General features: G+C 43.3%; 2 protein-coding genes across 2 annotated transcripts in view; one reads left to right on the forward strand and one right to left on the reverse strand.

Moving 5' to 3' along the window:
• Nucleotides 1-1250: 1250 nt before the first annotated feature.
• LOC117431219 (proheparin-binding EGF-like growth factor) lies at nucleotides 1251-7143 on the reverse strand. The gene is made up of 6 exons (XM_034051954.3): nucleotides 6887-7143; nucleotides 6106-6300; nucleotides 5344-5530; nucleotides 4273-4428; nucleotides 3840-3922; nucleotides 1251-3490 (listed from the first exon to the last, which is right to left on the reverse strand). Exons 1-5 carry the CDS (start codon nucleotides 6927-6929, stop codon nucleotides 3850-3852), a joined length of 654 nt encoding a protein of 217 aa, XP_033907845.1. The 5' UTR covers nucleotides 6930-7143; the 3' UTR covers nucleotides 1251-3490; nucleotides 3840-3849.
• A 3798-nt stretch (nucleotides 7144-10941) lies between these two features.
• LOC117431704 (RUN and FYVE domain-containing protein 1-like) overlaps nucleotides 10942-24221 on the forward strand; it is a 28428-nt gene continuing 15148 nt past the window's right edge. Inside the window, exons 1-8 of the mRNA XM_034052959.3 lie at nucleotides 10942-11324; nucleotides 16145-16318; nucleotides 19474-19591; nucleotides 19783-19884; nucleotides 21128-21251; nucleotides 21883-21944; nucleotides 22171-22236; nucleotides 22906-22975. Of these exons, the coding sequence (XP_033908850.3) occupies nucleotides 11042-11324; nucleotides 16145-16318; nucleotides 19474-19591; nucleotides 19783-19884; nucleotides 21128-21251; nucleotides 21883-21944; nucleotides 22171-22236; nucleotides 22906-22975 (999 nt within the window). The 5' untranslated portion in view covers nucleotides 10942-11041. The remainder of the gene's footprint in view (nucleotides 11325-16144; nucleotides 16319-19473; nucleotides 19592-19782; nucleotides 19885-21127; nucleotides 21252-21882; nucleotides 21945-22170; nucleotides 22237-22905; nucleotides 22976-24221) is intronic.

Genomic DNA, 24221 nt, shown 5'->3' on the forward strand with positions numbered 1-24221 from the left:
CAAGACCTAATATGGGCCAGCGTCCCATCGTATCTCAGGCCTCACATCTCTGGAATTCACAATTCTTTTTTAAATCCCTCAGAAATATTTCTTTTTTATCTGACCAGGGATGTAAATCCTGCAAATACTAACTGTTGATTATGAGCAGGACCATGTCAATTGAAATTGTCGGCTTTACCATGTTTTTATTTTGTATTTCTGTTTTGTAATGATTGTTTTTTTGTTTTTGTTAATTGTTTGCCCCATTTGAATGATTGGTTTATTTTTTTGCTATTGATTTTCTAATATGACATTTCTTACCAGGAGCGCCTCTATCCTGGTTAAATAAATACATTTGAATTGATAAAGTCATGGATATTTTTTTTAATCTGCCATGCCGAGAGGACTAGCATTTTCTCAGAATCTTGACATAAGAAAGTCTTTGTTATTTATTTCACCCTGCTGCAGTATACTGGTCATTAGTCACTAGTTTAATTAGTGAAATGTGCACAGCTGTTTTGGTACTGTCATCTACACTGTTGGAGGAATGCCCCTGCCCACCTAGCCAAGGTTATCCTAGGATTACCCCTGTGAATAGGTGGCTGATGCAATCCAGGGGTATTCCAGGGGTCAAATGCTCTAAAATCCAGCTTTCTATTGGTTGAGCAAATCAACCCCATAGCTACAGTGCTACAATATATTTGTAATTATGGATATTGAAACTCAGTGTCTTCATTTCTGGTGCCACTGTATCCAGCAGTTCAGACAGATTATCTTGTCATGTCCAACAACAGTAATAAAAACAAGACATGTAAATGTTTTCTGAAATTCTTTATTCCATTGCAGTTAGGAAAACTTCTTCTACTTATAATTCTCATACAAAATGTTATTAAATTACCAGAGTTTCTAGTTCAAACAGTTTTACATGGTTGTACAATAGAGAAGAATACACAGGAGGTGAAACTCTTGAGTTTACTCAGAAGCAGGATTCCTGTTACACCACGACATACAGATACCATTCAGAGGCTCTGCTTGTTAATCAAAGACACTGGAGAGAAAGACTCAGACAGGGAGCGATGTGCTGCCCGGTCTTGCTAAATACATGTATAATGCACACAGGTGGACCCTCCATTTCCAGTTATTCTTTTACACTGATTTGCAGGTCATTTCTTATTGTATTCCAAAAAGGAAAAATAAACAGTGCAAATCAATTTTTTGCTAAATGTCTGATTGAATAAGGTGGATGGACAGAGAAAAACACCAAGCATCCATTAAGCAGTAGAAGCTAGTTATTTTTTTTATTTGGAGAAATTGTACCAGTTATATTAGGTTATATATTTTGTTTTACATATAAACAAACAGGTATTTTCTTGTGTTATTGGTGAAAATTGAAAATAACTTTTAATAAACCTGTAAATTGATACAACTGAAACCAAGGGCCTGAGTATGCAATACAGCTTAGTCCATAAAGGAAAGCTATCTCTAACAAAGACACAAACATTGTTCTTCTTATAAAACATTTCCAACCATTTATACTCCAGGGTGCAATTTGAAGCTCATTGTAGTGAACACACCAGCACCGTCTGTTCAAGCGAAACCAAAAGCCTCAGACAGAGGCATGCACAGCCTTTCAGAGGCAACTGTTACAAGTTTAGTGAACTAAAAAGTAATCATGTTATTGATAAAATTAACTTGCCTTTATCAAAGCCAAATAAAAAAGCAATGATTTATTGCTGCTTAAAATGACACTCCTCTGCAGGTAATTTTGTGCAGACTGTCCCAAACCATGGCTGTGACTTCCAGCTTTCCCCTGTACCATCCTCCTTACAGGCAGAGAACAGGATAATCCTGATGCACTAAATATTGAGCCACACATGCAAAACAATTGCATTGCGCTCTTAAGATGGCCAGAAAAGCTAGGATTATTAGGGGCTCTTTATCGCAAATAATTAAATTATTAAAACAGACAGGTTTTTTTTGTTTTTTTTTTTATAAATAAATACAGCAATGCCTTGAACAATCGCAAAACATTTTGAGAAATAACAGTTAAGGAGGTCCATCGTCCTATCAATGTATCTGATTACTGGGTCCCCATCAATGGTCAAGCCTATGCAAAGTTTGCTACTCTGTTTTTAAGTGACAATTGCAGAGCTCCCCCCACACCCTGACTTCAAACCTTCTAGAACTGGAACCCTTCTCTAGCTTTCCTGGAGTGTTCTGCCTGGACTGAAGGAGGCTATTATCAGGAGTCTGCCTTTCAGTTTTTATTATTTTTTTTAGAAAGGTTTACAGATTTATTTATTTTTTTCTGAAAAGTGTCCTGAACAGTTCAGCAGGATCTTTGCTGTGCTGATGCAAAGAGAACTGCCGATCCAATGCAGATCCAGCACACAAGAACCCCATTGTGTGCTGTACTGTCTGATTCACAGCTCACAATCAGACAAGGTAACCAAGGCTTTACAATTCATCTTACCTAGAAACATTATCGATGATATATTTCATTTAATTGGGCTTAGAAAGTTTAATACCACAAAGACCATACTCTAGAAAGGTGCTGCTTCCTGTATCCTTCTCAGAATCTGCACCACACTGTGACAAGGAACCAGGACGCAGCCATTTCTAAGGCAGTAACGCGGTATTTCAAAAATCTTCATATCCCCCAGTAAAACAAAAACAAATGAAGAACACCACTCAATGTTCTACTAATAAGTGTTCAGTTACTGTTTCTTTTTGGAATCGTTGTTTCTCAGTTAAAACCCAGCTCTATAAATGTCTTTTTATTGGACATGAATGCACCTGCTGAAACACTAGCGAGCCCCAGCACTAAAGAACTTGAGAAAAGGCATACTACACCAGTAACATGAACTATTATTTAATAAAAAAACAACAAACACGAATCTCAGCCAATATGCAAAACAGACAAGAGAAAGTTCTGCCGTTTTATCAAATTCGCCAGTAAAAACCAGAAATAAATATAATATAAAAATGTTATTTAAATAAATAAGTTAAAAAGCTTGTATACTAAATATAAATATCCATCTTGTATAAGTATTAATAATTGGTACAGTACATTAGCAAGTGTAGCAGTGTCTGTAATATACAGACTGACAAACGCTACATCTTTTGGAGAGCACTCAGAGAATGCAAGTAACTTTCAACAAACTCGTAACATTTTCAAACCTAACAGACAGTGGAAGTTGTGTTAAATAAATTGGGATTACTGGTTAATAAAGGTACTGTCACAGCTGGCCAGATCCCAGAACACTCGGCCAGCCTTCGAGTCTTTTCACATATCCTTCAGTGACGCAAGTTTCCATTGGCCAGCCCTGGCTGCTTCTGCTTGCAGTGGATGTTTCCTTCCAAATTAGTCTCCTTCGAATGCTCTCCTTGTCTGCCACTCCTCCGTGGTGAATTAAATACTTCTTTTCAAAGAAACATTCAAACATCCAGAAGCTTCACTCCCTTTCACATTCCTCCTCCTTCCTTTGAGGTAGAGCTTCGATTCCCATTCCTGGAACAAACAAACAGCATGTTCACACTCTGCCTGTCAGGAACAATCCCATCCCCACCCATCACAGCCAGGCAGTATCATGGGACAGCACTGAGACCTGCAGCCACAGGATGCACAGTGGAAATGGAAGTATCACACTAGGGCCCCTCCTCTTTGTTTCAGAACCCCTCTTTATTTTGTTTCTTTAACAATGCAAACACAGCATGACATGATAGTTCCTGCACGTTTTTTTGAGGAAAAATACTCTAAATGGAGATCTGGATTTGTGAACCTTTTTAGCTTTCCAAAAGTAGAGCTTTTGTATAAAACAGCTAAGCGTCGCTGATGTACAACAGATCTCCATGCTTACCTTGCTTGTTTTAGTGGTTCGTTGCTGTTCCCAGCTTGACCTTCTCTTCATTTTCCACATCGTACGCTCCCCTCTTATGAAACCTAAAGACATTGGAAATACGTTTCATTAAGACACCATGCCGCACTGATTGTATTATTTTAATGCAAAACTTGTAATCAACTCGCAAAGATTTCACCTCAAATGAACTCATTTGAAAGTGACCTCTTTCATGCATGTCAGGGACCTTTTATATGAAACACACAGCATACTGCTGCAGAAGAACATTCACTGCAGAGTAATGAAACCTCTCAGCTAATGGCTTTAAAGTACAGGCTGCAAAATTATAATAAACCACCATAGGATGGGTGGTCAAAGTGCCTTGCAGTGCATCTGGAAAACTCTCACCCTACCTCTCTGAGAAGTGTAGCTGTACAGGACCCGAGAAACTCACCTCAGTGCTAGAAGCGCTGCGATTCCAATCAAGCACACGGACGAGAGCACCACGGCCACCACAGCGAGGGCAGTGGTCCTGTCGTAGCTGTCCTTGTTCTTAACCACCGGCAGGCTGAAGAGATGACACCGCTCTCCCACGTATCCCTGCTGACAGCTGCAGAGAAACACAAGAGAACATTAAAACAGTGTCCACACACTCAGGACTTACTGGATTTCTAACTGGAAACCACGTTTCTGTTCCACATGCCAAGTGATGCACTTGAGCAAATCATTACAAGCTAATGCAGCACAACGGAAGAGTGTGGATATGGCAGCATACTGTCTGGTATTGTACTGCACAGGGTTACCAGCAGTGTTTCACACCACTGTGATAGCACTGGTACAGTATGTGAACCAACATGGGGCCCTTCTGCCTCATCCCATTGTTAGTACAGAACCACTGGAGCGGGCCACTGAAGATCACTTCGGCAAGGCCTTCATGGATTCCAGCTGCTAGTAGGGTCTGATATAGCAGACTGTCACACATATTTTTGATATGAGCCAATTTCACCTTCTTGTAAATATTACTCTTATATTTTATTAGTTTTAAACTCACAGCATACCAATTCACAAAACCAACTTAGGTGTTCTATCCCAGGACTACATTTTCTCAGTGAACTGCGTATTTTGAGACATGGTACATTATGAAGACATATTTTTTTTTATTTATTTATTTTAGCAGACACCTTTATCCAAGGCGACTTACAGAGACTAGGGTGTGTGAACTATGCATCAGCTGCAGAGTCACTTACAATTACATCTCACCCGAAAGACGGAGCACAAGGAGGTTAAGTGACTTGCTCAGGGTCACACAATGAGTCAGTGGCGGAGGTGGGATTTGAACCGGGGACCTCCTGGTTACAAGCCCTTTTCTTTAACCACTGGACCACACAGCCTCCACATATATAAGCATTTGTGTAACCAATTTTAGATTATGCAAACCCTAACACAAGCTCTTACTGCATGCCTATCATTCTGCTGAAATGCAGCTTGTACAGTTTGTTTGCACATGCTGCAGCACGGTACTTACATACAGGACGGCGCTTTGAGATCTCGGATGTATTTGCACTCCCCGTGGATGCAGAAGTCTTTGTATTTTCTCTGGCAGGGGTCTCTCTTTTTGCCTTTGCCCTTTTTCTTCCCCATGCCTTTCCTCTTTTTGTCTTGTTCTTGGTTTAAAGGGGCGGACTGGTCTAGCGGTTTGGTGGAAAACGCCACTGTAAAATGAGAATGCGATTAGGATTCGATTGACATGGCATCGGTTTCGTGTCCAAACAGCGCTAACCGCAACTGAATGACGTCGTTTGCTCGTTGCAGCGTGAACAGGAATGCATACAGTACTGTAGAGTAGAGTGAAAAGATGTTGAGTTGTTACTGTAAATGCAACTGTAAATGTAAATGTAAATGCAAAAAAACTAATTTCACCTCAAATAAATAACAACAAATTACACCGTAGCAGGTTCACTACATTCTTAAGAAAAATCTAGGACCCTAAACATTGAAATGTTTTCTTTAAATGTTATGATTCGTGAAAATAAAGCAAAATAAACATTTTAAGGCATAGTACGCCAGTCTATAGAAGAGATAATATATTCTAAGTTGCAACAGTAACAATTCATTTCAATTGAATGTGTTTGTTTTTTCATTGCTGTTAGTTTTCTTGTCAACGTGTACTTTGACAAACGTTGCCCAGTAGATTTGTAAAACGGGATTCTCCGTCAATCGGCTGTAACATGAAGACCTTGGTTAGTCACACGAACTTTAAATTCCTAAACGTCGTTTTAGCTCTTACCTCTCGGGAATTCAACGTCATAGTCTCCGGACCAGGGTTCCTCCTCGTATTCCAGCTCCTTGCTGCTGTCGTAGTAGTAATCATAGTCGTCATCTCCGATTATTTTGTTGCTGAGCGCCTCTTTGCTTTCTGCACTGGGAGACATGTCGGTCTCGAACCGTTCAATGGCAGCTCCCTTCACTAAACTGCAGAATACTGCAAGAAAAAGCACACAGTATGTTATTAACGCATCAGTCTACAGAAAGCAAAACACCTGAACCCCACTGAAAACCAAATCCATGTGCCGGTGATGAGTTTATAGCAATAATAATAATAATAATAATAATAATAATAATAATAATAATAATAATAATAATAATAATAACCCAAGAGGAAAATTAATCATATTTGCAAGATGTTATGGTGTGTATGGTTTAACCATATATATATATATATATATATATATATATATAGACACACACAACACACGTAGCCTAAACACATTATTTCCTCATAGGTAGGAACATACTTCTGAACAAGCTGAAGCAAGCCTAGTGTTACAAAATCAATAAGCCTTTTAGTTTTTGCTGGTTGCTTGTTTAAAGTCATGTATACGGTTTAAACATGTAGGCTGGTTGTGAGCATTTTGTAAATATGTGTTCTACTGAAAATGCCCCAGAAAGAACAGCGCCTTCGCAACCCCATATTCTTGTACTCTGAATAGAGTCTTTGCGTTAGCATTGCCCTTCCAGTGACAGGTAAATCACACTTCATGAAAGCAATGACATATTCCCGTTCTTACCGGCTGCGTGGAAAAGCACAAGCGCAACTGTAACACGCGTCATGACTGTAGCTTCGTGTGGTATACTATACAGGCTGTAGTTTAGTAAAAGCAATCCCGGCAGTGTATTCCCCAAAGTTTTTAGATTGTATTCCCAAGTCTGTAAATGTATTTTCCAGTTTTTTTCCGGATCGTAATTCCGTTCAGGTTATCCGCCTCACAAACCGTGATGTTAAACCGTCTTCAATAACCTCGGAATGCGCCTCCTCTGCCTTAACCCGTTTATATAGCCTGCCCGCGCCCAGCTCTGCCGATTAACACACAACTCGCAGTGAAGTTAGCACCGCCTAGCGAGGAGAAAGGGAAACCATTTAGTTGAAACCAATTCGTCTTGATATGACTTATGAAAACATGGATAGAGATCTACAGCAAAAAACGCAATGTATGTAATAGTTTCCATTATATTTTTACATATGTGGAGGTTGTTTTAGAGCAAAATATCGTTATCTATTACTTTATTATTTGTTTATTTAACAGACGCCTTTATCCAAGGTGACTTACAGAGAGTCGGGTGTGTGAACTACACATCAGCTGCAGAGTCACTTACAATTACGTCTTACCCGAAAGACAGAGCACAAGAAGGTTAAGTGACTTGCTAGGGTCACACAATGAGTTAATGGTTAAGCCGGGATTTGAACCGGGGCCCTCCTAGTTACAAGCCCCTTTTGTTTAACCACTGGACCACACAGCCTCCTATTACTAGGCGTGTCTGGGCAAGGTTAAAAAGTAGTCACCAAATCTGTGAAGTGAGGCCCGTAAAAATGATAATGATTAATGATTGCATTTGCAGTTGAAATGGCGTTTTAAAGCACCTTATTTGAAATGACTGCAGATCTGAGGACGTGTCTAAACTTCATTCCACATAGCGCTGACAGATGATCTTACTGGACCAGACACGGCACCAAGGCGCAGAAGCATGACTCTCCACATTAGTAACAAACAGTGCCTGGTTTAGTAGCGCAACTGCCTTGCCTGACGTGTTATGAGATAATAACTCCCGAGTCAATACAGCCTGAGACCGGAGGACTAATTAATGTTGTTTATTTACTTCGGGTTGTCTCAAAATATCATTGTAGTCGACTGAACGAACTTCTGAGACCTGGGCTTGAGCGGCCCTGTGAGGCATTTTATCAGCACCCAGTGGCGTTAGATTAGGTCAGGGGCACCATTTGTTTTTGAAAAATAATTTCTAAAACTTACATTCGAGAGAGTTATTTGTAAATCTAATATAAACTGTATTATCCTACTGAACGCAGAGTTTCATCTGGCGGAAAAAATGGGTGCGTTTACGGAGATCATTCTGCGCAGTCTGTACACAATCTGTACAGAATCTGACCAATTTAGCCAATGAAATTCTGCGCAGAATGATCTCCCTGAACCCACCCACTGTGTCAGGAGAACTTTTTACACTACACTCCGCGGTACTGCGACCCCCTTATACCAATAAAATGACTTTGCGACCCCACTGTCCTGTGTTACTGCAGAATAGTTAGTATTGATATGTAAAACATGCATTACAAGGCAATAGCAACACAACTATTATAGTAATTGTTTATTTTTACAGCCAACAGTATAAAAATAATAATAATACATTTAAAAAAAAAATGACATTACTTAATGGGAGGTGTGAGCTTGCATGGATGAACACAAACGCTTCAATCTAGGACATGATAAGACATTTACTAAAACAATCATTTCAGGGGGGGAGTAGTTTTTTTTTTTATAAAACAACAATTATTTATCTGTACTAAGAATAGTGAACAATGTATCAAACTGTGTGACTGGTATCTGTGTTAAGACTCCAAGATTGATACATCAAGGCTGTGGAATCTGAAATGGCGCCCCTGGATCAGGTGTCCTTTAGTGTCCACTCTCAGCCATGCATTACATGCAGTTCCGTTTTCAGTAATAACAGAACGGTTATTATCCATAACAAGCAATGGGAGAGCAGTGTCCAGTTGCTGTCGAATTGCATTTGATACAGTACTGTATGGCAGTGTTTGTGGAGTGGTTGCTTTCCAGATACAGTTTTGCTCAGCCAAGTCCAAGTACTGCCCAGCGTTTACAAGAGTTATGGCGCCATCTGGTGGACGAGGGAAACATTTTCTTCAGTTCAAATCTGAAGTGCCTCACTCTTCCACCGGCTTGTAATTCAGTGCTGTCTGTTTAGCGTCCTCGCTGGGGTATGTCCAGTACAGTTATATTTACACGACAGTGTGTACTATGCCTGGAAAGAGCACAGCAGCGCTAAGCGTTCATGCAGGTAGCCTGTAGCCTACAGTCCCTTGGAAACCTGTGTTTGTATTACAGAATGCATATACGCCTATGATTCTGCAGTCCAGTTTGTTTACATCCTCACTATTTTGTTTTAGACGTAGGGAAATAACCCCTAACACCATTCATTTCAACCCATGTGCCAATTGTACATCATCCAGCTCGGATACAATGGCACCAGAGCCTTTCTAAAAGTGTGTGGGGGGGTGGGGGGGCGCAACGGTTTTCAGGATAAATGAACGTATTCTTTTGAGAAGGCACTTTTATTTCAAACAAACTTCTCAAGAAGTACAAGCATACACAGAGTATAACCGCACCCATAGCCGCTGGAACATCCTCACAGTACTGGTGCTGTGGCTTACAGTGGTCACGTGACACACATCATCCTCACAGTACTGGTGCTGTGGCTTACAGTGGTCACGTGACACACATCATCCTCACAGTACTGGTGCTGTGGCTTACAGTGGTCACATGACACACATCATCCTCACAGTACTGGTGCTGTGGCTTACAGTGGTTAGATGACACACATCATCCTCACAGTACTGGTGCTGTGGCTTACAGTGGTCACGTGACACACATCATCCTTACAGTACTGGTGCTGTGGCTTACAGTGGTCACGTGACACACATCATCCTCACAGTACTGGTGCTGTGGCTTACAGTGGTCACGTGACACACATCATCCTTACAGTACTGGTGCTGTGGCTTACAGTGGTCACGTGACACACATCATCCTCACAGTACTGGTGCTGTGGCTTACAGTGATCATGTGACACACATCACCAAAGGAAAAAAAAAACATTGCTCATACCTACGGAAACTAGCGTATACAACCACGATACTCATAAAATGCAAACCACACATTAAATCTAGTATTTATAAGCATATGTCCATGTTCGACAAACTGTACACACCGGCCAATTTACAACTACAATATTAACCTACATCTATGGTTAAACTTTTTCAAAGTCAGATGTCAAAATTGTCCACATTGTCAGGTTACTGGTAATATAATTACAAAATTGTGTCAATAAGGATCTGCAATTAACAACTGATATGGAAATCAAACTCCAAACATTACAGAACTATGCTATGAAAACAACCTGAATGATATATTTACCACAATGAACAAAATAACACTCTGCATATAAATAAAGTATTCAGAGGTCTCCTGATGAGGATTAAGACTTTGGCTTGCCAAAGCAGGTTTCTCAACGCTCATTCTTTGCTATAAACAAGTTCATAATTCTTCAAGCATTCATGGTGTATTAACCTCTGCATTAAAAGTGTGTCAATGTTTTACTTTACTGTGGAGAGTGACTTCTGCAGAAATAATTGAACATGTTGCCTGGTTTTATATTTTTTTGGTGTGGGGATGGAGACTTTTGCAGGTGGGTAATAATTTATAAAAATGTTTCTGTAAGTAAAAGTTAACTCGAATTCACCCTGTTAAGAACCGTGATGTTTTCCATACTTACCTTCAAATGCACCGTTAAAAGCATTCATTTTTTAAGAGGCGCCAATTAGTTTTGTATTTTCGCCCGTCCCCAATTTGGTTTTGGCCAATCTTTGGTATTTGAAATGAAAAGGTTGAAAACCACTGGTTTAAATCGCAGAACAGTTTATTTGCGTGACAATGGCCAATAGTTTTATTAGAAACGGCTGAGCTGCGCTCTAGATGTAGCTGAGTAAACAGACAAACACATTCAGTGTTTTCCCACCTGCATCACATACGTTTTACGTGCATGGCGAGAAAACAGTCATCAGTGTTGGATTGCTCAGGTCTGCTCACTGTCATCATAACGTGATTGCTCAGGCTTGCTATCAGTCTGTTTTGAAGATGGCTGAAGAAGCTGAAGATGTCAACAACAGTTCCGGAGACAGCAGCAAAGAATCTTATGAGATTCTGGAGAGCTGGCAGGATACCGCCGGGCGGGACGCAGACAAGGACAAAGCCGCGGAGGAGGGTGGCTGGTCGGCTCCGATCTTGTCGCTTGCCAGGAAAGCCTCGGAGAGTTTGACGAGCGTCAGTGGAAACGCTTTAAGGTCTGCAGCGGCTGTGTCAGTGGGATTATCAGGCAAACAGCAACCCGCCACAAGCGAAAACAACCCTCCGAAAACAGGTACACTGTATTTATACTGCCTGGACTGATGAAGAAGCTTTCTGTAAAAACAGTAACCTATACGCGGCGATCCTCAATAACTTAAGTGACTTACATCGATTGTTTACCTGAAAACTTTAATTTTTTTCTTACATCCCAGTGCATTATATAAATAACACCGCTTGGCAATGTTGTATGATGCTGTCAAAACTGTGGGTTACGTTACAATTAATTCACATACTTTAAAAAAGCAGAATTCTGCCAGGTTTGTCATCCTTAACCCTTATTAGGTCTGTTTTGAGGCGGGGTTAGGGAGATGCTGTCCCGTTCTAGTTGCTGCTATAGATATGAAACCGAGGCTAGATCAGCCACCCCAAGCACGTGTTGGTGCTGATGTACAGACACGTAATGATCTAGCCTACATTGCATAGACATGTATGACAGGCAACTGGAACCGAGGAGCAGTGCCAGGTTTGTTTTTTATACACTATAGCGGTATAGCCTACAGTACAGTGTGAAGCAAGACAGTATTAAATAAGCTACTGGTGCATGCTTGCTTTAAATATATTCATTTCACAACCATTGGTTGTGCTCATAAATTGCTACAGACCTTAGCATTGCGTTAAAACAATATGCAGATTTAAGATCGTGGAGTCTACATTTTCACATTTTTACATGTGATTGTGTTCCCTCATTTAAACAAATGGATAGACTATTTAATACTTGTATTAATTAGGTGTATATGCATGCTGCCTGTGTGTACAAAGGACTCAACACTGGATATGTTATGTTGGATAAAGTTTGGAGATAAGTGTTTGCAGTATACCTGTTCACTCTGTATAGGAATGTTACCATGTGAATGTAAGCTATCTTAATATATATAGTTGACCCTGACTGTAATGGTATAAGAGTGTCATTTAGTGACAAAGTGCCATTCGTTTCTCATCAGGGAAGTCTAGTGGGTATATTTCCTGACTACCCTCACATGAGATTATGTCATAAACATGATTGAGACAAGTCATCGTAATTTGACACCAAATCAAATGACCCTCCTTCTTGACCTTTTCAGGATCCTTCACTTTATGAAGAATAATCAACATGTTGACCATCCGTTGAACTTCACTGCAGCCCAAAATACCTAAACACTGCGAAAACACCTCTACAATGTTTCCATTACACCCATTCATAAAATACACCATAAAGCCAAAGACAGTGTCTGTGATTCTCTAGGCTCCCCACTACAAACACAAGCAGCAGAGCAATGCTCCCACACTACACCTGAGCATCCCTCCCCTTAATGAACAGAATAATCCAGCAGAGCGATGCTCCGTTCTGCTCCTCCCACACTACACACCTGAGCATCCCTCCCCAAAATGAACAGAATAATCCAGCAGAGCGATGCTCCGTTCTGCTTCTCCCACACTACACACCTGAGCATCCCTCCCCTTAATGAACAGAATAATCCAGCAGAGCGATGCTCTGTTCTGCTCCTCCAACACTACACACCTGAGCATCCCTCCCCAAAATGAACAGAATAATCCAGCAGAGCGATGCTCAGTTCTGCTCCTCCCACACTACACACCTGAGCATCCCTCCCCTTAATGAACAGAATAATCCAGTAGAGCGATGCTCCGTTCTGCTCCTCCCACACTACACACCTGAGCATCCCTCCCCTTAATGAACAGAATAATCCAGTAGAGCAATGCTCCGTTCTGCTCCTCCCACACTACACACCTGAGCATCCCTCCCCTTAATGAACAGAATAATCCAGCAGAGCAATGCTCCGTTCTGCTCCTCCCACACTACACACCTGAGCATCCCTCCCCTTAATGAACAGAATAATCCAGCAGAGCAATGCTCCGTTCTGCTCCTCCCACACTACACACCTGAGCATCCCTCCCCAAAATGAACAGAATAATCCAGCAGAGCGATGCTCCGTTCTGCTCCTCCCACACTACACACCTGAGCATCCCTCCCCAAAATGAACAGAATAATCCAGTAGAGCGATGCTCCGTTCTGCTCCTCCCACACTACACACCTGAGCATCCCTCCCCTTAATGAACAGAATAATCCAGAAGAGCGATGCTCCGTTCTGCTCCTCCCACACTACACACCTGAGCATCCCTCCCCTTAATGAACAGAATAATCCAGCAGAGCGATGCTCCGTTCTGCTCCTCCCACACCACACACCTGAGCATCCCTCCCCAAAATGAACAGAATAATCCAGCAGAGCGATGCTCTGTTCTGCTCCTCCCACACTACACACCTGAGCATCCCTCCCCTTAATGAACAGAATAATCCAGCAGAGCGATGCTCCGTTCTGCTCCTCCCACACTACACACCTGAGCATCCCTCCCCTTAATGAACAGAATAATCCAGCAGAGCGATGCTCCGTTCTGCTCCTCCCACACTACACACCTGAGCATCCCTCCCCTTAATGAACAGAATAATCCAGCAGAGCGATGCTCCGTTCTGCTCCTCCCACACTACACACCTGAGCATCCCTCCCCTTAATGAACAGAATAATCCAGCAGAGCGATGCTCCGTTCTGCTCCTCCCACACTACACACCTGAGCATCCCTCCCCTTAATGAACAGAATAATCCAGTAGAGCGATGCTCCGTTCTGCTCCTCCCACACTACACACCTGAGCATCCCTCCCCTTAATGAACAGAATAATCCAGCAGAGCGATGCTCCGTTCTGCTCCTCCCACACTACACACCTGAGCATCCCTCCCCTTAATGAACAGAATAATCCAGCAGAGCGATGCTCCGTTCTGCTCCTCCCACACTACACACCTGAGCATCCCTCCCCTTAATGAACAGAATAATCCAGTAGAGCGATGCTCCGTTCTGCTCCTCCCACACTACACACCTGAGCATCCCTCCCCAAAATGAACAGAATAATCCAGCAGAGCGATGCTCCGTTCTGCTCCTCCCACACTACACACCTGAGCATCCCTCCCCAAAATGAACAGAATAATCCAGTAGAGCGATGCTCCGTTCTGCTCCTCCCACACTACACACCTGAGCATCCCTCCCCTTAATGAACAGAATAATCCAGAAGAGCGATGCTCCGTTCTGCTCCTCCCACACTACACACCTGAGCATCCCTCCCCTTAATGAACAGAATAATCCAGCAGAGCAATGCTCCGTTCTGCTCCTCCCACACTACACACCTGAGCATCCCTCCCCAAAATGAACAGAATAATCCAGCAGAGCGATGCTCTGTTCTGCTCCTCCCACACTACACACCTGAGCATCCCTCCCCTTAATGAACAGAATAATCCAGCAGAGCGATGCTCCGTTCTGCTCCTCCCACACTACACACCTGAGCATCCCTCCCCTTAATGAACAGAATAATCCAGCAGAGCGATGCTCCGTTCTGCTCCTCCCACACTACACACCTGAGCATCCCTCCCCTTAATGAACAGAATAATCCAGCAGAGCGATGCTCCGTTCTGCTCCTCCCACACTACACACCTGAGCATCCCTCCCCTTAATGAACAGAATAATCCAGTAGAGCGATGCTCCGTTCTGCTCCTCCCACACTACACACCTGAGCATCCCTCCCCTTAATGAACAGAATAATCCAGCAGAGCGATGCTCCGTTCTGCTCCTCCCACACTACACACCTGAGCATCCCTCCCCTTAATGAACAGAATAATCCAGCAGAGCGATGCTCCGTTCTGCTCCTCCCACACTACACACCTGAGCATCCCTCCCCTTAATGAACAGAATAATCCAGTAGAGCGATGCTCCGTTCTGCTCCTCCCACACTACACACCTGAGCATCCCTCCCCTTAATGAACAGAATAATCCAGTAGAGCAATGCTCCGTTCTGCTCCTCCCACACTACACACCTGAGCATCCCTCCCCTTAATGAACAGAATAATCCAGCAGAGCGATGCTCCGTTCTGCTCCTCCCTCACTACACACCTGAGCATCCCTCCCCTTAATGAACAGAATAATCCAGCAGAGCAATGCTCCGTTCTGCTCCTCCCACACTACACACCTGAGCATCCCTCCCCAAAATGAACAGAATAATCCAGCAGAGCAATGCTCCGTTCTGCTCCTCCCACACTACACACCTGAGCATCCCTCCCCAAAATGAACAGAATAATCCAGTAGAGCGATGCTCCGTTCTGCTCCTCCCACACTACACACCTGAGCATCCCTCCCCTTAATGAACAGAATAATCCAGAAGAGCGATGCTCCGTTCTGCTCCTCCCACACTACACACCTGAGCATCCCTCCCCTTAATGAACAGAATAATCCAGCAGAGCGATGCTCCGTTCTGCTCCTCCCACACTACACACCTGAGCATCCCTCCCCAAAATGAACAGAATAATCCAGCAGAGCGATGCTCCGTTCTGCTCCTCCCACACTACACACCTGAGCATCCCTCCCCTTAATGAACAGAATAATCCAGCAGAGCGATGCTCCGTTCTGCTCCTCCCACACTACACACCTGAGCATCCCTCCCCAAAATGAACAGAATAATCCAGCAGAGCGATGCTCCGTTCTGCTCCTCCCACACTACACACCTGAGCATCCCTCCTCTTAATGAACAGAATAATCAAAAACCGTACGGAATATACAGAACCTGAAGCAGGAAATCCTCCTATCAGTCATGCAGCTGCTTTAGTGTTTACACAGCAGTAAGCGCACAGTGTAAACCAGTTTCTTTCATGTTGCGTACACATACAGAAATACAGAAATGTTATACACAGATACATTTATTTCCGTTTAGAAAAGAAAACGAAGAGTAACACCCCTGTCTGTCTGCTGTGTGTGTTGCCCTTCTCTCTTGCTAAAGCTGTTGTTTGGTTGTTGTTTAAGCTGTGAAGGACCACATGGCTGTGGAGCGCTCCAACCTGTTGAATATGATGCAGCTGAGCGTGAAGGTGCTGATCCAGTCTGCTGTGAGTCTGGGCCGCTCGCTAGACTCTCACTCCCCCCCGCTGCAGCAGTTCCTTGTGGTCCTGGAGCACTGCCTGAAGCACGCACTCAAAGGTGAGACACACCTGCTGGCAGGAATACCCAAGTGCTGCTGAGTCGGATCATTCACAAGGGTCTCCTGGAACAGGCTGCTCCCACTCTATCCCAACTTCGTTTCTTCATACAGAGTGGACTGTATGATTGAGTATCTTAAGTTATGGCTTGGATAAAGCATCTGAAAAACAGGTTCTATTTTTGTAACTGATTCCATAAATGAATATAAAGTTTTGTGTTTATTTTTTATTTTCTTTCATGATTTATAATAATAATTCATATTTTCAGTGTTGTTCATTTTTATTGGGGATGGCTTTATGCATAATTATGTGCTAACTGCGAATGAGAGTAGCGATTTGTATTTCACAAGCACAAGAGAAAATACTTCAAATTGTACTTCTCAAAGAAGAACATTGGACTTGGACACAATTGCTGGCCCAGTCTGTAGGTTAAAGTAGCAAATCAGTAGCCATCAGATTTGCACAACATAATTCTGATTTCCAGCACTGGGAGTCGAGACCCACTCCAGTCTCCTGCACTTCAACCAATACGACCCCGCTTTCAAACATGCTTGCGTATCTTGTGTGCTACCAAAGCAATAAAGAAAGACAATCGCACAGGTAATAACAGACAGCCCATTCGGAATCAACAAAATAACACTATAGGAAAATATTTTCCACTTCAGATATTCCCGAATCTTTAATTCTCCCGTATCCGCTCACCTTTTCATTATAAAGCTTTACCACGGTCATTTTTCAGTTTTCCCATGCCTTTCCCACAGTGGCAACACCAGGGGGAGGGCGCCACCCCTGACATTTCCCGGCCTCCCCTAAAATTTCCACTAAAAACTACATCTCCCAGAATACCATGCCTTACTTTACTTGGCAACCATAAATAAGCAAAATCCACCCAACAAAACATGATCCAATATCTGGTTAGCAAAATCCACGCAACAAAACATGATCCAATCTCTGTTTAGCAAAATCCACCCAGCAAAACATGATCCAATCTCTGGTTAGCAAAATCCACCCAGCAAAACATGATCCAATCTCTGGTTAGCCGTGTTACCTTTACGGCCTATCTGAGTAGGAACATTTCAAAATTTCTCCGAGTCATTGTCAGTAGTGACCCAAGCAAACGAGTGAGAAAGGAACAAAACTGGACCCACGACTTGTACCACCTGCTAGTAAAATTAATTATTTTTTGACAATGTATGCTAATTCACTTTATAGTGTTTCAAACAGTTGTTCATAGAAATAGATTTAGCTTTACATTACACACCTTATTTGGAAATATTTGAGATGTACGTCTTGCACTGGGGCGGGGGTGTGTCTTAAACAGCTGTGGTTTGTCCAGTCTTGAAAATGTGGAATGACTCTTGATTGCAAGTTTAAAAGAAAAACCCAGATGGATAATGTTCTACTTGAGGCTCCATTTAAGCTATGTAATGTATTGGCAGTGAATGTATTATATTGCAAGTCACCTTGGTAATTTTGAGTTTACTAAAAACAAAAATTCATAAAAACATTCAGCAGCAAAAACACTCCTACAGTCCTTTGTTTGAGCTTCTTAATTTATCTTCCATGGGTCTCCCACCTCTTACCCCCCCTCCGACCCACACCCCGCCCCCAGCCCACCTGCCTGGCTCGCCTCTGCCTTCCTGCTTCCAGTCCTGGAGTCACCACTGCTTTCCCAGGATTATACTGTGCATTAGTTCACCCTGCTTTACCAGCCCTCCTGTATTTTACAATGCTTGCCTTTACCATGATTCTCTAGGTTTTATTATACTTTGCCTTGCTTTTACTTTTTTATAAGGGCTGCTTTACCTTGTAAAATATTGTCCACGTTTGACTATTTCCCTTGACTGCGTGACCTGCTGTAACGAGCTCCATTCCCACCTCTGCGAGGTTAGTGTCTTATACAAACCAGCCCTCACACATTCCTCTTCACCGTTAACCACTGAGAGATACTTCACACTTTATCAGCTAAACCCTACCCCCTGTAAGCTCACTGACACTCTCTGAAGAATGGCTGAGTTGTTTTGCTCATGAGCTGGAAAATGAAAGAAACATTGAGCATCTTCACTGTCTCCCCTCTCTTGCAGTCTGTGCACTTTGTAAAGCAGAGTCACTTGCACAACCCACTTCCTTCTTCACTGAGCTTGCCAGCCATCACTTGAATATAGGAACTCATGGTGACTAGGCAGAATCTGTGCTGTTTCACAGGCTGGCTGACTCACTGAAACTCTGGGTTGTATTCCCAGAAGGGAATGAATATATGAACCAGATTACCGTCTGGATTCAGATCATTTTTCTGTGAAATGATTCAGAGGTGCTTCATTGACTAGGGTGGTGTGCTAGCTCGCGTTAAGAACTGGTTTTCTATTGTAATGTTTAATGAGTGGGTTTTATGATTGGATAGCATTGTGGTGTATCACTGATAGCTGTGTTGCCTGTTCATATCTGAATGACTGTGAGCTTTTAAAATCCCTTTCTTCTCTCTCCTTCACACAAGTCCTCCTCTCTGTAGATTGTGTAGTTTTCCAGAGTTAAGCATGCCACCACACTATAAACTCCATTCATGTACAGCAGGTATTTAGACCCCACCTGAGTGAGGCTGTGGTGCTTACCCCCACCTGATATGTAAGAACAGAAGAAAATGTATGAAAGAGAGGGGGCCGTTCTGCCCATCAGTGCTCATGCAGTTCCTAGAAGCTGTTTGATCTCAAAACTTTTTCAAGTTGGGTATTAAAGGATCCCAGTGATTCATCATCGACAACGTGGCTGGGTAACCCATTCCATACCCTCACCACTCTCTTTGTACAGTCAATGCTGCACAGTAATTTTAATTTAAGGTGTAGTGGTTGTTTAAGTTGGCTTCACCCAAGTCCAAGTGAATATAAAGTCTGAATAATCTACAGTTATGCTAATGGACAGTGAGATTGTGTCTTTAAGGCTTGGTTATTACCTGGTCAGCACACACCAATGAAATCTGTACACTGTACACAATCCCACGAGCCCTCTGCTTTAATCCTCAGTAGAAGAACAAACCTGTTCAAAGTGAGAAGCTCTGATTGTTAAAAGTATTCCATGTAGTGCAAAAGTACATGGTCATTTATTCCACCGAGTACATTTCAAACTGGGTTTGTTGTAATATTCCAGTGTTTGTTCTTTCAGCAAAGAAGTCGTTCATTGGACAGAACAAGTCCTTCTGGGCTCCCCTGGAGCTGGTGGAGAAGCTGTGCCCAGAGTCAGCAGACATTGCAGCCAGCGCTCGGGATCTACCAGGGCTGAAGTACGTCTTTACCACTCTTCATTGGCATAGCATTCCAGAATAACTCGGCTGTGATACAGTCTGGATATAGGGTCATAGTGCCCACCTTTGGGGTGTGTGCGTCTCTGGGTACACGTGTATATATAAGGATGTACTGTGTGTGTGTACGGATGTATTTAATGCATGTTTGTGACACCTGTTGTTTATTAAAGGACCTGTGTTGGGCGAGCAAGAGCCTGGCTTCACCTGGCCCTGATGCAGAAGAAAGTGGCTGACTACATGAAGGCTCTGATTGAGCGCAAGGACCTGCTCAGGTGAGATCTTCAGTGAAACTTGGCAAACTTGTGTCTGCTGTATGTGCACCACACTGGAGACTCCTTCACACACAGCACTTTGATTTTCACTGCAGAAAATCCATAAATCGGCACTAGTGGAGCCTGTGGGTCTTCACCGTTCTCTCTCATTCTGCAGGCAGCCATTTTTAGAGAGAGCGAGTACTACAACTCTCAAGGCCCAAGTGCCTACAGCTCCCAGAATGCATCTAACTCTCCATTTAACCTTTTCACTACAACTCGGGCAAATTCCACATCCAACATTTTTAACATATCATGCACATTAAAGCAAGCTAGAATTACAAAGAGTAATGTGTATCTGTATCTACCACACAAAGGAGAATTTAGCAGAACCTTGCATTTACTTTGTTACACCAACACCAGCCTAAACCTCACCTACAGTGCAGAGACAAAGGCGTTTCCATTGCTGCATAACAGCTGACCTCTCAGGAGGTTGCAGTCATTGTGAGGTGCCTTGGAGGTGATTCTCTGATGGCTCTGTGTCACAAAGACGGCCGGAGTGGGTGGCGTCAGACCAGATGCAGGAAATAAACAGACAGAGATTTGGGGTTTGGTGAAGCTGGGCGCGTGATCGTGCTCAGCATTTAATGAATAAACAGACAGAACAGAAAATAAAAGGTTTGAAACAAAACAGGACACGGCACTTTAAGCCAAAATAAATAGACAGACAAAACGAACTGACACTTAACAAACGGTGCACGGAGACAAACAAACACGGTGAGTGATAACACTTATCTTTACACTTTCTTTTACTTTCTCTTTCTCTCTCTCTCTCCCGTTCTCCACTCTCGAACACCCAACCCCGACTGAATGAAAATCTGCATCTATATATACTGTTGTGCTGGGATTCAATTACTAATTAATTATTCACTTGAATCCCAGCACGTGAATTAATTCTGTGCAACCCCGTGCTCACATATTACATTTAACCAGCACGTGAAGTGATTTGTGCTCTCCTCGTGCCTAAATACAAATCTACACTTTTTAAATACACGTGAAACACAGACCCGTTTATATCCCGTGTACCAATCTATACACCAACATTAACATACGCACCATACATACAACACATAACACACAAAATACACACAGGGGCGGGCACTTTGCCACACTCTGCCACACCCTTTCTTTTGGCCAATCCTTCGGAGGCACATTGGGAGAAGCTAGACAGTGAGTCTGGGTCTGACCACCTCTCTCTCCACAGTGAGTTCTACGAGCCAGGCGCGCTGATGCTGGAGGAGGAGGGCGCAGTGGTTGTGGGCCTGCTGGTGGGACTCAACGTCATTGATGCAAACCTGTGCTTGAAAGGAGAGGACCTGGATTCTCAGGTCTGGACCAGCCGTGCAATCGTTTTGAAAATTGCTGCTTAACTGTTTTGAAAATTTAGCACCAGAGAGCCTACTGGTGCTAAGTGATCAAACTCAGCCATAATCATTATAATTGTAGGTTGCTGCTGCTATAGGGCCATAGTGCCAAATTCTCACCCGTTTACTGTCAGCTCGGTAATGTTGTACTGAAAGGTTACGCAGCTGCAATTCATAAGCACACGTTCATATGGATGATACGGTCCCCTTTGTAAGTGCTGCATTCATTAGCAGCTGTGTAACACTTCTTCTAGGCTTCACGTGCACTGTAGCGCCCTCTATGATCCGTGGTGGTAGTGCTGCAGTGTTGGTTTCTTCACCTGTCTAGTTTTCATTGCTGTTTGGGGAACGGTTTTCCACATCAGCAGTGCCAAATGACTCACAGTATCAACCTGTATACATTGAGCCAGTTAAGCCTGCAGACCACACTGACTTCCATCCTGTGCACGTCATTTATAATTTATAATCTAACCAATTCAAGTTTAGAAAAAGAAAGGACATGGCACATTTCAAAAAGTAATAAAAAACTGTTTGAAACGTTGTTTTGTCTTTTAGTGTTGTGTCACTGGTGCTCATTATCTTTTCCTGTTGACAGGTTGGCGTCATTGACTTCTCATTGTATTTCAAGGATCCCCAATCTAATGAAAGCCACAAAGAGTAAGTATTTATTCAGTCTGTACAGACGCTTATTTGACAGTGGTGTGAAGTGAAATTCCATTGAAAATGAGAACAGTATTCCTCCACAGCAATGCAGATCTGTCCTGTTGACTCAGTGCTGTGCATGTCATGGCATTTACTAAGTTTCTTTTAGTATTTCTAAATTAACAGAGTTGGATTAAAGCATGGGCTTATTGTATGTACTAACTAGTTCTTTTTGTTCCAGTGATGAGGAAATGACCGCTATACTAGACCAGAAGCACTACATTGAAGAACTGAATCGCCATTTAAGGTAGGACACTTTACACTGGAAGGTGAAACTTGGTTAGGACATTCTTTTAACACATGCTATTGAGAGGATTCCAGTTCCACAGTGTAGATTAAGACTGTCTATAATTCTGAATCCAATCAAGCAGTGTCATTCACACATGCTGCTGCTGCTGCTGCCAGCTGAACGGTACTGATGGAAACTGATCAATGCACATTGTATCGTGGGTCTAAAACAGTAAATTCAGCTTGTAGCAGGACACAATGAATTCAGTTGCAGATAAAAAGTATGTAGTATAACAACTCCCTCTGACCCTGGAACCTGTTCAATCGGATGTGACAAGGTCTACTGTAAATCAACCCTAATGACATGCTACTCCGGGGAATGATGCTGAAGCAAGTAGAGGGTTCATACCTCTGGGTCCCACTGTCATGCTTGCCTGTTCGCCTGCACATACAGTAAGCATGTTGGTTTAGGGTGTTGATGAGTCATTATAACCCTTTACCCACACACTATAGTCTGTTCAGTCAATCGGAGTGCTACACTTGACAAGTCTATCCAATCAAAATAGCTTAAGCAGTCACTTGAGCCCACCTACTGCCAATCATATTGGTGATATCAGGTTACCAATATGGAGCCATGGTGATGTTCTTATTCCTGATGGCATGTCACTGGCATTCTTGTTTTTCACAGCTGCACAGTGGCTGATCTCCAGGCCAAGTTGGACTCTTTGGAGAAGGCTAACTCAAAGCTCATTGAAGAGGTGGGTGTGTGAAATTGAATTGAATCACTGCTAACTGTTTCCATCTGGAGCACAGTCCTCGGAGACGCTTGACACTGTGCTCCTCCTTACACACAGGGGTGGAGATGCTTGATGCAGCCTGTCACTCACTACCAACTAGATCTCTGCTTCACCCCAATATATAACACGGTCAATCACAGGACACGTTGTGCGGTTCATAATCGGCTGAATTATTTCTCTGGGTGTTTATGAGAAACCCAAAGCTTTTTGTTCTAGTCATAATAGATGGCAATGCTGGCAGTTAGGATTCTCTGGTATGTTTTGAGAATGAATGAATTGTTGTGTGTTTTTATTTGTGACTCTGAAGTTGCAATTAGTTTCATTTGTTTGTAATTCCACTGACATATTAAGAGGTGGGGCCACATCATGCTCTGAATTGAATGAGGAAATCTCTTCAGTGCTGGCAGTTAGGATTCTCAAGCAAGCTCAAAGTATGGCAGTCAGAAATAGAGAAAAATGATAATAACTCAATATTAGAAAAACGTATTAGAATTGTGAGTGTTACACAGAGCAGCGCGGGGCTGCAGTGTGTAACACTCTGTACAGAGCAGCGCGGGGCTGCAGTGTGTAACACTGTACAGAGCAGCGCGGGGCTGCAGTGTGTAACACCCTGTACAGAGCAGCGCGGGGCTGCAGTGTGTAACACCCTGTACAGAGCAGCGCGGGGCTGCAGTGTGTAACACCCTGTACAGAGCAGCACGGGGCTGCAGTGTGTAACACTCTGTACAGAGCAGCGCAGGGCTGCAGTGTGTAACACTGTATAGAGCAGCGCGGGGCTGCAGTGTGTAACACTGTACAGAGCAGCGCGGGGCTGCAGTGTGTAACACTCAGTACAGAGCAGCGCGGGGCTGCAGTGTGTAACACTCTGTACAGAGCAGCGCGGGGCTGCAGTGTGTAACTGTGTACAGAGCAGCGCGGGGCTGCAGTGTGTAACACCCTGTACAGAGCAGCGCAGGGCTGCAGTGTGTAACACCCTGTACAGAGCAGCGCGGGGCTGCAGTGTGTAACACCCTGTACAGAGCAGCGCGGGGCTGCAGTGTGTAACACCCTGTACAGAGCAGCGCGGGGCTGCAGTGTGTAACACCCTGTACAGAGCAGCGCAGGGCTGCAGTGTGTAACACCCTGTACAGAGCAGCGCGGGGCTGCAGTGTGTAACTCTGTACAGAGCAGCGCGGGGCTGCAGTGTGTATCACTCTGTACAGAGCAG

This window comes from Acipenser ruthenus, chromosome 22 (assembly GCF_902713425.1).
Source record: "Acipenser ruthenus chromosome 22, fAciRut3.2 maternal haplotype, whole genome shotgun sequence".
In the NCBI taxonomy this organism is placed as follows: Eukaryota; Metazoa; Chordata; class Actinopteri; order Acipenseriformes; family Acipenseridae; genus Acipenser; species Acipenser ruthenus.

What these genes read in the sequence shown, in the direction of transcription:
- LOC117431219 (XM_034051954.3), bottom strand. Translation starts at nt 6,929, where the DNA reads ATGACGCGTGTTACAGTTGCGCTTGTGCTTTTCCACGCAGCCG. An exon ending in TGACGTTGAATTCCCGAGAG is followed by an intron (nt 5,531 to 6,105) that starts GTAAGAGCTAAA and finishes CTCATTTTACAG; the next exon opens with TGGCGTTTTCCACCAAACCG. An exon ending in GCAGCGCTTCTAGCACTGAG is followed by an intron (nt 3,923 to 4,272) that starts GTGAGTTTCTCG and finishes CAATGTCTTTAG; the next exon opens with GTTTCATAAGAGGGGAGCGT.